Source organism: Carcharhinus amblyrhynchos, chromosome 17 (assembly GCF_965287045.1).
Source record: "Carcharhinus amblyrhynchos chromosome 17, sCarAmb.v2.hapA, whole genome shotgun sequence".
Lineage (NCBI taxonomy): Eukaryota > Metazoa > Chordata > Chondrichthyes > Carcharhiniformes > Carcharhinidae > Carcharhinus > Carcharhinus amblyrhynchos.
In genome coordinates, this window is record NC_137340.1 from 27,596,877 (window position 1) to 27,612,825 (window position 15,949).

The 15,949-nt window shown below is 40.1% G+C and overlaps 1 protein-coding gene across 5 annotated transcripts in view; it reads right to left on the reverse strand.

Moving 5' to 3' along the window:
• LOC145354397 (ubiquitin thioesterase ZRANB1) overlaps nt 1-15,949 on the reverse strand; it is a 77,494-nt gene that overhangs the window by 10,228 nt on the left and 51,317 nt on the right. For all 5 annotated transcript variants that reach the window (XM_080205665.1, XM_080205660.1, XM_080205661.1 and 2 more), the window contains 3 exons: nt 10,196-10,267; nt 8,634-8,832; nt 5,021-5,141 (listed from right to left, as the gene is read on the reverse strand). In XM_080205665.1, coding sequence (XP_080061791.1) covers nt 5,021-5,141; nt 8,634-8,832; nt 10,196-10,267 — 392 coding nt within the window. The remainder of the gene's footprint in view (nt 1-5,020; nt 5,142-8,633; nt 8,833-10,195; nt 10,268-15,949) is intronic.

A 15,949-nucleotide genomic window follows, 5' to 3' on the forward strand; every position in this document is an offset into this window, starting at 1 on the left:
AGCAATTTATGGTACTGATTTCATGGCCAGAACAATGCAATGAAAAGAACTCAACAAAAATAAAAAGTTAGCATGAAGGTTTAGTTAATTAATCTTTCTCCTACTTGAATAGGTGAAGTATACAAAATTCCCAATACCAATACAGCAAAAGGAAAAGAGCAATAGAACCAAAAAAGGGTTCTTATTTAGGTTGTGAAAGTTTATTAAGTCCTACAGAAAAAGCCCACAAGGTTAATGTCCACAAAGTTTGAAGATATTGAGCAGGTTGGAAACCGGTTCAAGTATCAACTGATCCATTGATACTAAAACTACCCCGTTAAGTCACAGTTCAATCATTAAGAATCCTTCTTTGTTTAATGCTTAGTTCCATTATGGAGAATAGCATTACAGTACAGTTCATTGGATATTTCTGTCTATATTCTAAGTGAATACTCCAAATTTTGGTAACTGATTGCTAGGTCAGGTTGCTGAAGCATTAATCAGAAAAATATTAATATAAAAATTCTCATCGTTTTCAAGTCATTCTACAGTCTCCCTCCTTATATGGATGTCTGTGAAGCAATATTAAGCATTAATCAGAAAAATGTTTAATCTGTTTTATAATCCTTTCCTTGGGTGTGCGTGCCGTTGAGAAGGCCAGTATTTGCTGCACATCCAAAAGCCCATGTTTGCTAGTTCATTTCGGAGGTGAATTAAGAGTCAACCACATTGCAGTGGTAATACAGTTATGTGCAGGAACAGCATTTTCCTTCCCTAAAGGGCAGTAGTGAACCAGGTGGGTTTTCTATTTTTCGTAGTCAACTATTGACTAGCTTTTTCACTAATGAATTGAATTTTAGCTTCCAGCTGCTTCCTCTGGATTATAGGCTAGTGACATTACTATGACACCACCCCCGCTCATTACAAAACACAACTTACCTCGGTGTCAAGCTCTGAAACTTCAATGTGTGACAGAATTCAAACTTTCTGCGCATACAGGAGCCAAGAGCAAGCCATACATGTGCAGTTCAGCATCTTTATGTTCCTTGGGCCCAGAAAAGACCTGCCTGCACAGAAAAGACGACTGCAAAAAATCTGGGTCCTGTAACCAGGTGCAGAATGCCACAGTGTCCCAGGCAGTGGACAAGACATGGGACAGGCAGAGGGCCCAAGATGGGACAGAAAGTGTTCCCAAAACTAATCCAAAGTAAGAGAAAGATGGAATGAAACACGTCACAGTTAAGAGAGAAGTAGAGAAGTAGGCTCTAAATTAGAGAAAGGGCTGGAGGGAGATTTTATTTAGAGGCTTCATGAGAAGCCTTGGTAATTGAGAAAAGCTGTTGGGGCACAGATGCCCCTATAGGAGCAGGGGGATTGTTTGGCATGGCTGAAGAGCTGAAATTGTGCTTGTATGTTGGCGCTGGAGAGTAAACTCAGGAATCTAGGGAAACGGAGATAACATTGAAACCCCACGAGGTGGGCTGTAGTTGAATCCAGAGTTAGAGCGAATTCCACAGCGAGATCTTCAAAGGCTAAGATTGGAAACTCTCGTGAGAAAGATGAAATTTCTGAGCGCCTGGTTGACTCGGTGTTACTAACGTCTCGCGTATTGTTGAGAAATCCGTGGAATGTGTTTTGGTCACATCTATCATTTACTGTACAAGGTGGTAAATTCCACCAGTTTGCTTAATTCACATGAGCCACATATTAACCATACAGATTAGAGTCAAAGATGGATAACGTTTATTTTTGTTTGTTCAAAACCTGCGGAACCTTGTAGCTTTCTTCACTGAAGTATCTTAAATCTGATCTTATCTACTTTAAGCAAAATTATTGATCCCTAATCAGATCCTACTAACAACTTGGATATCTCGGCTAGGATCATAGTCCGCTCCAAAAGCCTCAGTCATCAACTTAAACCTCAGAACATAAAGTGAAATAAAAGCAGCTGTTTGTAGTACAAGTTGAACCTCATCAGTTTGTGATATTTCATATTAAGCCAAAAGTTAATTACATGCCTATTGCCATGGCTGTATTTGTGTTTTCAGTGCCTTACACATAAAACTAGGCACAAACCTAAACGCCTATAGCCTAAATTATAAACACATTTATCAGGTTTTTAAAAGAGTAAAATAATTGTTAAAAAATTCATCAACTTAGTGTGAAAGTTGAGTCCAAATGGGCCATTTCATACCACAACCAATTTAATTAACAAATCACTGCACCTTTTTGGAAACTCTGAAAACCACAAAGTTACTAGAAAACACAGCAACCTAAACACCAATAAAAGTTGACTGAATGCCTTGAAAAGAAATTTCCAATATTTAAGAACAAAATTATTTTCCACTATAACTTGAAATTCCTAAACTATTGACAGAATTTTCATCTATGTTGAAAGTCTATTTTCAAATGCAAATAATTGAACATATATTGATATGATTCATTTACCCAAAGTAAACTTTATCACAGATTTTGATTTTTGAATTAAAACAATCATGTTATTAAAGAGCAATTTGAAAAATGTTGAGATAACATTCAGCAAAAATGCCAACTACAATATATAAAACACTGCTCCATTGTTTGGAGAGTTGTTCAGAGTCGGTACAGTTTTCATAATGTCCTTGGATGAACTGTAATCCTCTGCTACCTATAGCACTGTTCATTCCTTACATACAGGATGCTATGAATCATCAGCCAACGTTCTAAGCAGTTTATGAAAACAATGTGTTATGGCTGGGATGGGGGGAGTGTGCAGTTTATGTAGTCCACTACTCTGCACGTCACATCATTTGTTCAAAAGTTTAATTCACTCATTAACATCATTTACCTGTGCTGCTTGTAGACCAGAATTTAACGGGCTTCTTTCAATAAACTCAATGATTGACTTATAACAAAATAACTGTACTCAAAGTATAATTATCATTTTTTAAAAATACCCCAATGTGTGGGCTTGAAAGCACACATACACAAAGAGAACAGACAGATAGGTCTCTGCAAGAGATGGGGTTTGGGAAACAGGCTTTACGAGGAGGATAAAGTTTGCAGGGTTTCGATTCTGTCAATCTAGAGCACCATCATGTGAAGACGTCATGCTGAATGGCCTCGTAGATGCCTGGAGGTTCTTACAACACAGCCTTGGCATGGAAGGAAATTCAGAGCTGGGCCAATTCTTCCTATCTGTCTTTCAGATTTCCAAATACAGACAAATTACACTCAGATGAGGATTGTTTGGCTGCAGGTTGATAACCACACACAAATTTCAGGAAAGGCAGGGAGAGGACGTGTTAGGGCAGCCTTGCTTTTCTGCTTATTCCCCAAATCACTGACTTCAATAACAGGTCTGAAACATAAAGCCTGCCTCTTTCATGTAATTTCTAGTATTTCACTAGCCTTTGCCAGTTTGTTCCCCACCAATTAAAGTGATTACAGCACAAACAAGTACACAGCTCAGTCCTTCAAGTACAATACAGGTCGGGCAATTTCTTGGAACAAAGGCAAGCTTGCCCCCAGTTCAAGGTGAACTTATGACTTCCTTCAAAAAAAATCCAAGTGTCCAAATAATAGTGCCCTTCCACTTTTTTTAAAATATAGTTAAATATATATTTTGATTTGATTTCTTATTGTCACATGTATTAGTATACAGTGAAAAGTATTGCTTCTTGCACGCTATACAAAGCATATCATACACAAAGAGTGCAGAATCTAGTGTTACAGTCATAGCTAGGGTGTAGGAAAAGATCAACATAATACTTGGTAAGCCCATACTATATACAATATATACAGTTTTGAAGGCTATGATTTGTATAAACTGTCCTATCATTGGGTTCATGGTTTCTAAATTACAGTCATGTCTCCTGTTCTCAATTCACAGAAATACCTAGATACAGGTGATACTTATGGACAAATGAGAGATGCAAGAGAATTTACCCCCTTTTCCACCTCTCGGCTGACTGGACAAGGTGGATTTTTAGAGAAGAAATGGTTTAAGTCCTTGAGTCCTATGGATTTTAATAAAAGACAAAATAGGCAGGTTTCTAGGTTTACCCATTGATGTTGTAGTTGAGCTCCTGTGGTAAAGGTGTAACCCACAGATAAAGAACTGCCCCATTTCTCAGCCAGTGAGTGAATTTATTGACAGTTCTTTTCCTGGATGAGATGTCTTCCTTCTGTAAACTTTGTACTCTAGGCTGCCTGTCCTGCTCTTACAAATTAATAATTTTTTTTTACTATAAGCTAATTTCAGCCATGTAGCCATGGTATTGATGTCCCCATTGTCCACATAGAGTTTGATTGTCACACATTTTGGGGAATGTTTGAAATCTCCTTCAGCATTCCAGCTATGAACTGCCTTCAATATCTTTAGTTCCATTTCCAACCCTAGGATATCAGCAAGTCTATCGGGTATTGTTTTTCTGAGTCACTTTAATAGAAATAGAAGAGGGATAATCATCAGCACCTGGCAAGGTAATTCACATTTAAATGGCTTCGCAGAGACATGCCCAGACATGACTCAAACGCAGTGTTCGCACAGAAAACACAAGGTGACCTGACATCTAGAGTCCAGCTTGTCAAGATAAGTTCCATGCTGCTTGTTAAAACTTAACATGTCCAACTTCTTCATAAAATCATGGTTTTATGACAGAGGCAGAACAATCCCAAAATCATTACCAAAGTGAATGCATTAGTACTCAAATACCCACTTATGGCAAAACAAATTATAAGTGCAGGTTTACCTAGACACTGCAAAGTTATTCTGTTCTATAATAACTATTCTATTCAAAAAATGCATAAAATCAATTTTTACTATTCCAGTCAGATTACAAAAGCCATCCCCTTGATAATTCACAACTGGACAGGATTAAAATGAGTGTTTTCTAAACTTGCAGCTCCAAAAGACCTTCTCATTTTAAGTTGAAGCATGGAGCTCTACTTTATTCAGTATCCATTCAAAAAACTTAGACAGTGATTGAGTGCAAAATTACACAATCAAAAATAAATCTAACTTCCAAGATCTTTGTGGAAGAAAAAAGTAACTATTTACCTGACTTGCAAGGGATAGAATGAATGCCCAATCCTCCTGCCACTGTTCCTCTCGCAGTGAGAAATGTAACCCAAAACTCTGAGAGTACCAAGATTCCCATTCTTTCCAGCGTGTATAAAACCTAATGAGGAAAAAGAGGATTTAACACTGTTAGGAAACCAAAGCCAGTTTTAGGGGATTTATATTTGTAACGATAAACATTAAAAATAAGGTATAGTTTTAGGTAGGTTTAACCTAATGTTTGTGCCCAGAAGAGAGTTTAGGCTAGATTTCACGCTGAACAAAAGTGGATGTCTGTGTGGGGATTAGTTTCCATGCAACAAGAGAGCAACAATATCAAGAAAGATAGTTAATTAGCAAGTAACGGAGCTCTGAAAGGGGGGGCAACGGCTTTCTTTATTCTTTTAGTTTCAGCTGAAAGCTAGAGGCAGTTGAAGATAGACAATGAGGCAGTAAATAACAATCTCAGCTCTGGTGGGGAAGTTAAAGAGGAACTAGCTCTTTTAGCTTTGCTGCAAGAGAAACCCTACAATGGAGTAATGTTTCAGACAACCAGTACTACAGATCTAAAACAAACAAGTTAAGATGATGAAACAAGAAAGAAACTTGGAAACAAAAAAAAAGAGTTCTGTTCAGGGTCTCCAGACAAAACTGAGAAAAAAATCAATTAGTGAGGAAGCTAGAGAAAAAGTATTCTAAAAATAACCCTAAAGTTTGAAATGTCTTGCTTGTTGACTGGATATCGGAATTGTGAAAACCTGAAAGTGTTAATCTGAAATACCAGCACGGACTTGCTGCTGAAAGTAAGACAGAAGCTCTAGTCAAACAGGCCTTTGGAAAACACCTACAGGATTTTGAAATGTGAACTAGTAACAGAATGTATTATATGAGAGAAGATTTTAAAATGTATTAAGTGGAAACTTTCATATGGCAATCATCTGGAGGGACTTTGAGGAGAAATCCAAAAGCATTAGCTTTGTGTGCTAATTAGACCATTGTCCTTCACCATCCATGTCAATCTTAAAACCAGTGTCTAATAGTTAAGTTAAAGGAGGAGTTACAACATTCTCACAATAGAATATAACATTGGAAATCTGCATTTGCAATCAATAAACTCTTCTTTTATCATGAACTACCAACATCAAACCTCTTTCATGGCAAAACATTAATACTTTTTTTCATGCATGCAATATGGTCCCTTTTCAGTTAACTTACAACCTGCATAAACAGTCAAACAAATACTCATTAATAGAATATCTATAGAACTATAGCCCATCTGGTACACGTACACAAGGCTGCTAGTAAGGGAGTTCTGGGATTTTGATCTTTTGATAATGAAGGATTTGTAATTATACTTCCAAATCACAATGGTGTGCAAAATGAAGAGGAACTTGCAGGTGATGGTGTTCCCATGCATCTATGTCTTTGTCCTTCTAGGTGGTAGACATTGCAGCTTTGGAAAGTAATGTCAAAGGAGACTTGGTGAATTGCTGAAGTGCATCTTGCACATGGTACACATCGTTGCCACTGTGCATCGATGACGGAGGGAGCAAATATCTAAGATGGTAGAAAGGGGGCTGATCTTGGTAAACTACTTTGCACTGGATGATGTTAAGCTTCTTAGTGTTGGTGGGGTTGAACTCATCCAGACAAATGAAGTACACAATTACATTCCTGACTTGTGCCTTGGGGAACATGCACAAACTTTCAAGGAGCAGATGGGGAATTAAGTCACAGAATTCCCAGTTCTTATAGCCACAATATTCATACAAGTCCAGTTCAGTTTCTGTCAATGGCAACCTACCAGATGTTGATGGTGAGGGAATTCATCAATGGTAATGCCACTGAATATCAAGGGGTGATGATTGGATTCACTCTTGTTGGAGATGGTCATTACCTGGCATTTGTGCAAAAATGTTATTTGCCACTTATCACCCCAAGCCAGAATGCTGTGCAGATCTTGCTGCACATGGACACCTACAGATTCAATATCTGCATCAATTTGCACACAATATTCCACAAACGTAAAGAAGCAGCAGCTAATCAGTTCTGGTGCAAATGCTTCAGGAAGAAATGCTAGCCACAACACAGAGTCATTGTACTATAAAAAAAACATGATTTTTAGCATCCATCAGAATAGGCAAGTGGAACCCCAGTTTAATATCTCATCCAAATGACAGATCTGCCCTTAGTGCGGTGCTCAAGTATAAATTTGGACAATGGGCTCAGATTCTGGTGGATTCAACCCAACGTTCTGGCTCAAAGGCAGAAGAACTACTACTGAAAACAATCAAATTTATTTGAATCTTTTCATTTTTTAAGCACACTGTTTAAACTGTTAGTCCAGCACATGGATTTGAAAAATTTTACTGATTTAGGTAGCACTGAATTTATAATGCTACAAGTATTCACTATGGGAGTGTCACACAACACAATGGAGGATATCCTCAACAAGACAATGGGACTACGTCTCCACAAGGAATGTGCAGTGGTCACACTCTCCGATACGGTTATGGACAGGTGCAGCTGGCAGATGAGGGTGAAAATGTTTTTCCTTCCTCTTGGTTACTTCACCATCTGCTGCAGGTTCAGTCCGCCAGCTATGTCCTTAATACTCAGTCAGCAGTGATGCTACCAAACCACTTGGTAATGGACTTTGATGTCCCCCCCACCCAGAGTAAATTCTGCACCCTTTCTTCCTCTTAAGTGGTGTTTAACATGGAGTAGTGCTGAGTGCCTGGCTGGGGATAGGGTTATTGGTGGAGATGATAGTGGGAGGGTGGAATACATATGTTGCCTTGCTCATGTTTCACCAGGCGCCATGAGACTTCATTGTGTCCAGAGTTGATGTTGAGGATTCCCAGGCTAACTGCCTCCCAAATGTACCACTGCCTTACCACCTCAGGTGGATCTGTCACGTGGTGGGACAAGAGATCCTCAAGGGTGGTGGTGGTGACGTCTGAAACACTATCCGTAAGGTAGGATTCCATGAGTATGACTATGTCAAACTGTTGCTCAACTAGCCCGAGAGGCAACTCTCCCAATTTTGGCCCCAGCACCTAGATTAGTAAAGAGGGTTGACAGGGTTGGGTTTGCCGTTGTTGTTTCCAGTGCCTACGTTGATGCCAGGTAATCTGACCAGTTTTATTCCTTATCAACTTTGTAGCAGTGTGATACGACTGAGTAGCCATTTCAGAGGGCACTTGAGACTCAAGAGTCAACCCACTTTGCTGTGGATCTCGAATCGTATGTAGATTAGAGCAGGTAAGGTTTCCTTCCTTAATGGACATGAATGGAGTTCTATATATTCAGTTTTGGGTACTACAATAATGGTACCACAAAGAAAACAGCAAAACAATCGCACTGGGTCATTTCACTGCACTCCTGTTTCCTTCCTCCACCCACAGCCCCAAATTGTAGTTTTTTATTCAGATAGCATATAACTACCAAGAAATACAATATTATATATACACGCAGATCAACAATTGATTGAAATATCTGACTTTCAAACTATTACTTGCTTTTGTGGTTAAATTACAATTATGCAGCATACAATTTTGCAGGCTAAATGGGTTTACAGTTTCTTTGGAGGAAAATTAAAGCAAGTTCCTACCAATGTGAGCAGTCGTGCAAGCTGTCATGAAGAGCTTTACGCAGAACAGAGTCTTTGTCATAAATACCCCATGTTGCTTGTAGCACCGAGTCTAGCAGGCAGTCACCTGCTGTGCGGTTCCAGAGAGCATAAAGTCGACTATCCAGGCGGCTTCCTAGCTCCAAGGACCAATTTATAATGGGAGATTCTTCCTCTAATTCTACAAAAGCAAAGGAGTTAAGAATTACAATAACCTTATGTAAAGTTATTGAAAAGTTTGTTTCACAAGAAAGACACTTCTAAAATTAAGTTCATTTATCTAAGAAAGCAGTTCCAAACGTCTGCAGCTCTTTATACCGAAAGTATGGCTTTGATTAGACAAAGCGATCTGCTGATACTCAATCTTCTGAGACCGTGGGCTCACACCTATAAAATTCCAGAGTCTGTTCCCAATCATACAGGAAATTAGACTGCAGCACGTAGAAGTCACACAATTATCAAACAGGAACTGAGATAGGAAACAATGAATTGTTTTTGCACATCTTATGGAACAGGTAATTCAATTGAGTCAATGTTATTAACCTGGCTTAACTCCCAGATCTGATTAGGAACTTACTTCAGAGCTTTACAGGGGTGAGCCAGAGGTTTTGGGGGGGGGGGGGGGGGGGTTTGGGTGGGCTTGTTTGAAAAGCTTTTCACTACCCTATCCGTGGAAGGAAATTTTTAAAAAAATGATCTTAAGCCCATTAGCAAGAATGCACTGTCAATAACACTCATGCTATAGGATCGAGACCAGCAACTGCTTTTAACTATCCAGATACATTGATTAAATTGGAGATGCCCTGTAAATTTGCCCACTAAGTTTGCTAGGCCTAGTTTACCTCCAAAATGACGTGAACCCCTTCTTTTAACACTTCGATTGGTCAAGGTGTTAAAAGAAGGGAATACCAACCACATTTTCGTAACCTGTCCTCAATTATGGGCAATTATAGAACAGAAATTTTCTTCTTATTCCCTTCAGTTTGATGCTTGATGTGGAGATCACCCCCATCCCAGAATATCACGAAAGGAGGGGAAAAAAACCAAGTAGTTTACTTTTACTACAGTACCAATTTTGTGCAAATATTTCAGCTCAGCAAGATGATTTTGCTGGGGGATAGGAAAACATTTTTAACCCAGCGGCTCCATTAAAAACTTCAAAACGCAGAGTTGTCAAAAGTGTTCCCCCGCTGCATCAACATTATCATTATCAGTCATAACAATGGTGAGGATATCACTGATTTTGTGCCAAATTAGAAGTTGTTTTGAACTGTAATTTGGGACTTAGCAAATTAATTTCATGTAGGAATCTCAAGTCACAGACTATTTATTTGCCTGCCCTTTATTTGAACTCTGATGGAACAGATAAAAGAACCATCTCCCATCCCAGATCACTTCCTTGTAGCATCTGTTAGGTTTTAATAATATTGCCCTGAAATCAATTCAACTGCAAAAATATATAGATGCTCAGTACAATTTATAACATCTAATATCAGAAAAGTTATTATTCAATTAAAATTGAAAAAGCATAATAAGCTGCTTACCTTTCTGTACATCTCGATCAAGCACCTCATCAAACAATTTTTCCTGCACTGATGGTGGCAGGTCCTCAACATCTGCAAGAGACAAAAAGCCAGACTGCATCATACAATCTAACCATGGAATCCACTCATTCACCAACTCTGCCTAGTCCAAAAATTCACCACCCATTCAGAAAGGAATTGATATTTCAGATATATATGATCATTAGATCGCGTCAAATACTTAAAGTACATTCCTCATTAATTGCTAGAGAACAATACAGCATAGGAACAAGCCCTTTGGCCCTCCAGGCTTGCACCAATTACATCTACCTCTCTAGGCCAACCGCTTACATCTCTCTATTCCACATTTGTTGATATGCCTATCAAGATAAGTCTTAAATGTGGCTAACATAACTGCCTCGACCACGTCACATGGCAGTGCATTCCAGGCCCCCCACCAACCCTCATGTAAAAAAAACTTCCCCACACATCTTCATTGAACCTTTCACCCCTTGACTTTGTGTCCCCTTGTAATTGTCATTTCTGTCCTGGGAAAAAGTTTCCAACTGTTCACCCCATCTATACTTCTCAGTAGTATAAACTTTTATCAGGTCACCCCCTCAGCCTCCACCTTTCCAGGGAGAACAATGCCATTATATTTAATCTCTTCTCATAGCTAATATTCTCCATACCCAGGGCATCACCCTGGTAAACCTTTTCTGTACTCTCTCCAGGCAGTTCAGTCCGTGTTGCTTGCCAACAAGGGGCATACACACGGTGGGTCATGCGAGGGTTGCTCTTGGATATTGCTTCGAGAGTTGCCTAGTGCTTCACATCCGTTAGTGTACACTTAAACTGGACCAATTGACGGGCAACACGACAGCTCAGTGACTATCACTGTCTGCTGTGCAGTTACAGGGACCCAGGTCTGATCTCCACCTTGGATCAATGTCTGTGGGAGTTTACATGTTCTCCCCGTGCTTGCGTGGGTTTTCTCCAGGTGCTCTGGTTTCCTCCCACATCCCAAAAACGTGCTTTTTAGGCTGATTGGTGTCAATAAATTGTCCCCAAATTGGATCTCCCTTAATCTGGCACACATAATTCCTTAAATTTGCACCCCCTTTACCATGGAGTCCACTAGAGGTAGACAAAAACGTCGATCAACGAAAGACTTGAATAAGGCACTCAGTGTTAAAATGGGTGGTGCGGGCTTGTAGGGCCCGTTTCCTGTGCTGTGCTGTTCTTTGTTCCAAGACCTCCACATCCTTCTGGTAGCGTGGTGACCATGATTGGACATAGTATTCCAAATGTGGCCTAAACAACGTTTTATAGAGCTGTAACATAATTTGCCAACTTTTATACTCAAAGCCCCGTCGGATGAAGGCAAGCATGCCGTGTGCTTTCTTCACCTCCTCTTCCACCTGTGCAACCAATTTCAAGGATCCGTGGACCTGTACTCCCAGATCTCTATGCTCCTGATGGTTCTGCTACTTATTTTGTAACTCCCACCTGAATTGCATCTACCAAAATGCATCACCTTGCATCTGTCTGGATTAAATTTCATCTGCCAGTTCTCTGCCCAATTTTCCAGCCTATCTACATCCTGATGTATTCTCTGACAATCTTCATCACTATCCACAACTCAACAAGCTTAGTATCATCCGCAAACTTGCTAATCAGACCAGCTATATTTTCTCCCAAATCATTTATATATATTACAAACAGCAGAGGTCCCAGCACTGATTCCTGTGGAACACCCTTCCACCACTACCCTCTGTCTTCTATGGCCATGGAAATTTATTAATACAAATCAGAAGTGGTGTATAGTGTATATAATGTAAAATGTATACAGGAAAAAACTTTTTAGGCCAATATGTAGAGGGATGGCACAGTGCTGGACCAAATCTGGGGAATGAAGCAAGACAGGTGGTTGATGTGTTGGTGGGGGAGCATTTTGGTGGTAGCGACCACAGCATGGTTCAATTCAAATTTGTTATGGACAAAGAAACTGATAAGTTGCTGAAAAATGTTTTAGATTGGGTAGGTGGGGGACAGTAGATTTTAAAAAGGCAGGCAGGATCTGGCCAAGTAGACTGGAATGAGTTACTTGTGGGGAAATCTACAGAAGAGCAACAAGGGGGTGTTCAATGATGAAATGGGAAGAGTACAGGCCCAACATGTTTCCTCAAGAGCAATAGGAAGGTGTAACAAACCCAGAAACCATGGATGACCAGAGACATTCAGGATACAATGAGAAGGAAAAGAAAGCTTTCAACAAGTATAAGGGGAGTAAGTCTGTGGAGGCAGTAGTGGAGTACAGCAAGTGCAGGATGGAGTTTAAGAAATCAATTAAGACAGCAAAGAGAGGATAGGAGAAAGCTTTGGTTGGTAAAAATAGGGAAAATCCAAAGAGACAGATGGGAAGAGGGTAAATAGGGGAAGTAGAGCCCATTAAGGACCAAGAGGAAATCTATGGGCGGAGGCAGAGGAGATTGGTAGGGTGTTAAACGAATATCTTCACCCACAAGAATGAGGAGGTAGTTATGGAACATGGGAGAGAGACTGAGGTTCCAGGGTAAATTGTGATAGGGAGTGACAGGTTATTGGTGGTTTCAAATGGACAAATCTCAAGGTGTGTCCCAAGCTGTTGTGGGAGTTGAGGGGGGAAATTGCAGCAGCTCTGATCGAAATTTTTAATTCTTCTCTGGCCACCGGGGTGGTGCCAGAGGACTGGAGAACAACTAATGTGGTCCTACTATTTAAGGGTGTAGAGAACACGCCAAGGACCTACGGACAGCTGCGGTTGGGAAACTACTGGAGAAAATTCTGAAGGAGAGAATCTAACTCCATTTGGAGAGGCAAGATTTGATCAGGGATAGTCAACATGGTTTTGTCAGATGGAGGTCATGCTTAACAAATTTGATTGAATATTTTGAGCATGTAATCAAGTGTGTGAATTAGAGTAGTGTGGTTAATGTAGTTTAAATGGATTTCAGCAAAGTGACAAAGTCCCACATGGGAGACTTAAGGCGGCAAATGCATATGGGAAACAAGGTGATCTGATAAGATGGATTCATAATTGGCTTAGCAGTAGGAGATTGAGGGTGATGACAGATGGTTGCTTCAGTGACCAGTGGCATACTACAGGGATCCGTGCTGAACCCGCTATCGTTTGTCATTTATATAAATGACTTAGATAACTACGCTGGGATAAGATCAGTAAGCCTGCTGATGACAAAGATTGGTCAGGTGATTAACAGTGAGATTGAGTGTCTTGGGTTACAGGATGTTATAAACAAATGGTCAAATGGACAGATAAATGACAGATGGAATTTGAAAGGAGTAATTTGACAAGGAAACATACAATGGGAAGTTCTGAAGAACAAAGAGATCTTGGCATGTTTGTTCATAGATTTCTGAAGGTGGAAAGGCAGGTTAATAGAGTGGTGAAAAAGGCGGACAGCACACTCACCTTTATAAATCAGAGTATAAATTACAAAAGCAGAAAGATCATGGAGTTGTATAGAACTTCGGTAAGGCCACAGCTGGAGTACTGTGTGTAGTTCTGGTCGCCACATTACAGGAAGGATGTGGTTGCACTGGAAAGGGTGCAGAGGAGATTCACCAGGATGCTGCCTGTCATCACCCTCTGTCTCCTACTGCTAAGCCAATTTATGAAGCTATAAAAAGAGGTTGGATAGGCTTGGGTTGTTTTCCCTGGAGGAGAGAAGACTGAGGGGCAACGTGATTGAGGTGCTCAAGATTGAGGGGCATGGACAAACTGGAAAGGGAGCAGCTGTTACCCCTAGTTGAAGAGTTAGTTACAAGGGGACAAATTAAAAAAGTGAGAAGTGGGGTGTTTTGGGGGGAATTTGAGGAAAAACTTTACCTAGAAAGTGTGACAGTCTGGAATGCACTGCCTGGGACAGTGTTGGAAGCGGGATGCAGTGGCACGCCACAACATTCAAGACCATGGGCCAAGTGCTAGCAAGTGGGATTAGGTGGGCAGGTCAGCACCTTTTATCTTCGGTGTTGACTCAATGGGCTGAAGGGTCTCTTCTGCACTGTAATATTCTGTGATTCTGAGAGAATCTACTGTGGGCAAACTGGCTGATGCATTTCCTATAATACAACAGCAACTACATTTCAAAAGTTCTTCGTTTGTCCAGTGGTCATGAAAAACACCATATAAATGCGTATCATTTTAGCATGTTAATGAAGTTGTTTTAAACCAGTACCTGTCACATCAACTACTGCACATAATCTATTGAATTATCTATCTAGGGCCAGAATTCCAAACTCCAGAGGTTCCCAATAAAGGATTATATGGCAATTGCTTGGGAAGCTAAAACTGCTGACAGGTAACTGCCCTGCATTGGGAGGCATCCAAAACCTGATTTAAATTGCAAACTTTGGGTGGTTGGCTGTGTCACATCAATAATTAGCTAGAAAAAAAATAGAGGAATTAAAACCACTTGCATCTTCTGGCTAACTATTGTACAGACCTTCCCAAACCACCCAACAATCCAAGCAAACTCCACCCTCCCCCCAGGCCCAATTCCCGACTGCTGGCGTATTTCCAACCCCACAAAACTAACTCTACCCACTTACCATTTTAAACATGTTTAAACTTAGCTGGGCCTTCAAACTTGGCTGGTTCATGGCAGCTGGTGCCATGGTTTATGTACCTACGATTCTACAGCCCTCGATGATAGGCCTGGGAATGCACTGCACAGATCTCGCCCGACCCAAGTCAGAAGAACAGGCAAGATGGGATTGTCTGGCTTTCCAGGGTGGTAGAATCAATGAATTGTCCTCCCACAAAAAGCAGTGCTTGCTGGCTCAATTAAGTACTTTTGAGCAAAATGGCAACCCAACTCAGTTGCCACGCCATCAGAAGTCATGGCCCCCAAGTTTAACCTCTTTTTGAGAGACATATCGAGAGATAGTTCCAGAAAGGACAAATATTTATCCTTCGTAGGCCATTTGCAATGCACAGTGCATGTGCATCGAGTTTCTGATGGGGTGGCCAAATAGATATTCTGCTTGCCTCACCCATTGACTTCAGGACTAATATTAGCTTGCCACAATTTTTAGATTGAATGATACAACTTTAGCTTACTTTTACCAACTGAACCATGATAAGAAAATCAACATTTCGTTAAGTATACAGCACAGAAGACAGAATAATTGCAGAATCCTTTATGAAAGGATCCGTTATCTGAATGCTGATTAAGTGAAAAGCTGGGAATTTATAAGTACTGTATTAACTTCAGAAATTAATGATCTGGATACATTAAATTAAACACATGTAAATTAATTTTCATAAAAATTTAGTCTGGCTTCACCTGGAGTATTTTGTCTGGGCACGGCACTTTTAGGAAGGGTCTGAAGCTTTAAAACAGTGCTTTCCAATACTCTTCCCAGTGTGACCCAAGTGAAAATCTTTAGGGGGCAGTGGCAAATATTGTGGGTTGGAGAGTGCAAGAGGGCAAGTTAGTCAAGAAGGTAAAAACAAACAGCAGATGAATAATCTACAATATTTAAGATCCAAATTATATACATGAAAAACTTCTGAAATCTGAAACCATTTTGTGGAAATGTCAAAATGCCATCTTACTCACTGGGGCTAATGAAACGCAGATTCTATAAACTGACTCTTCTGAAGTGACCCAAACTAGCAAAAAGGAAAGTAATAATTTAAATCTCTGGAAAACATGGCAGCATAAATCAAGAGCAAGTGATCTGGGAAACATGAAATGTTCCTAATGATTT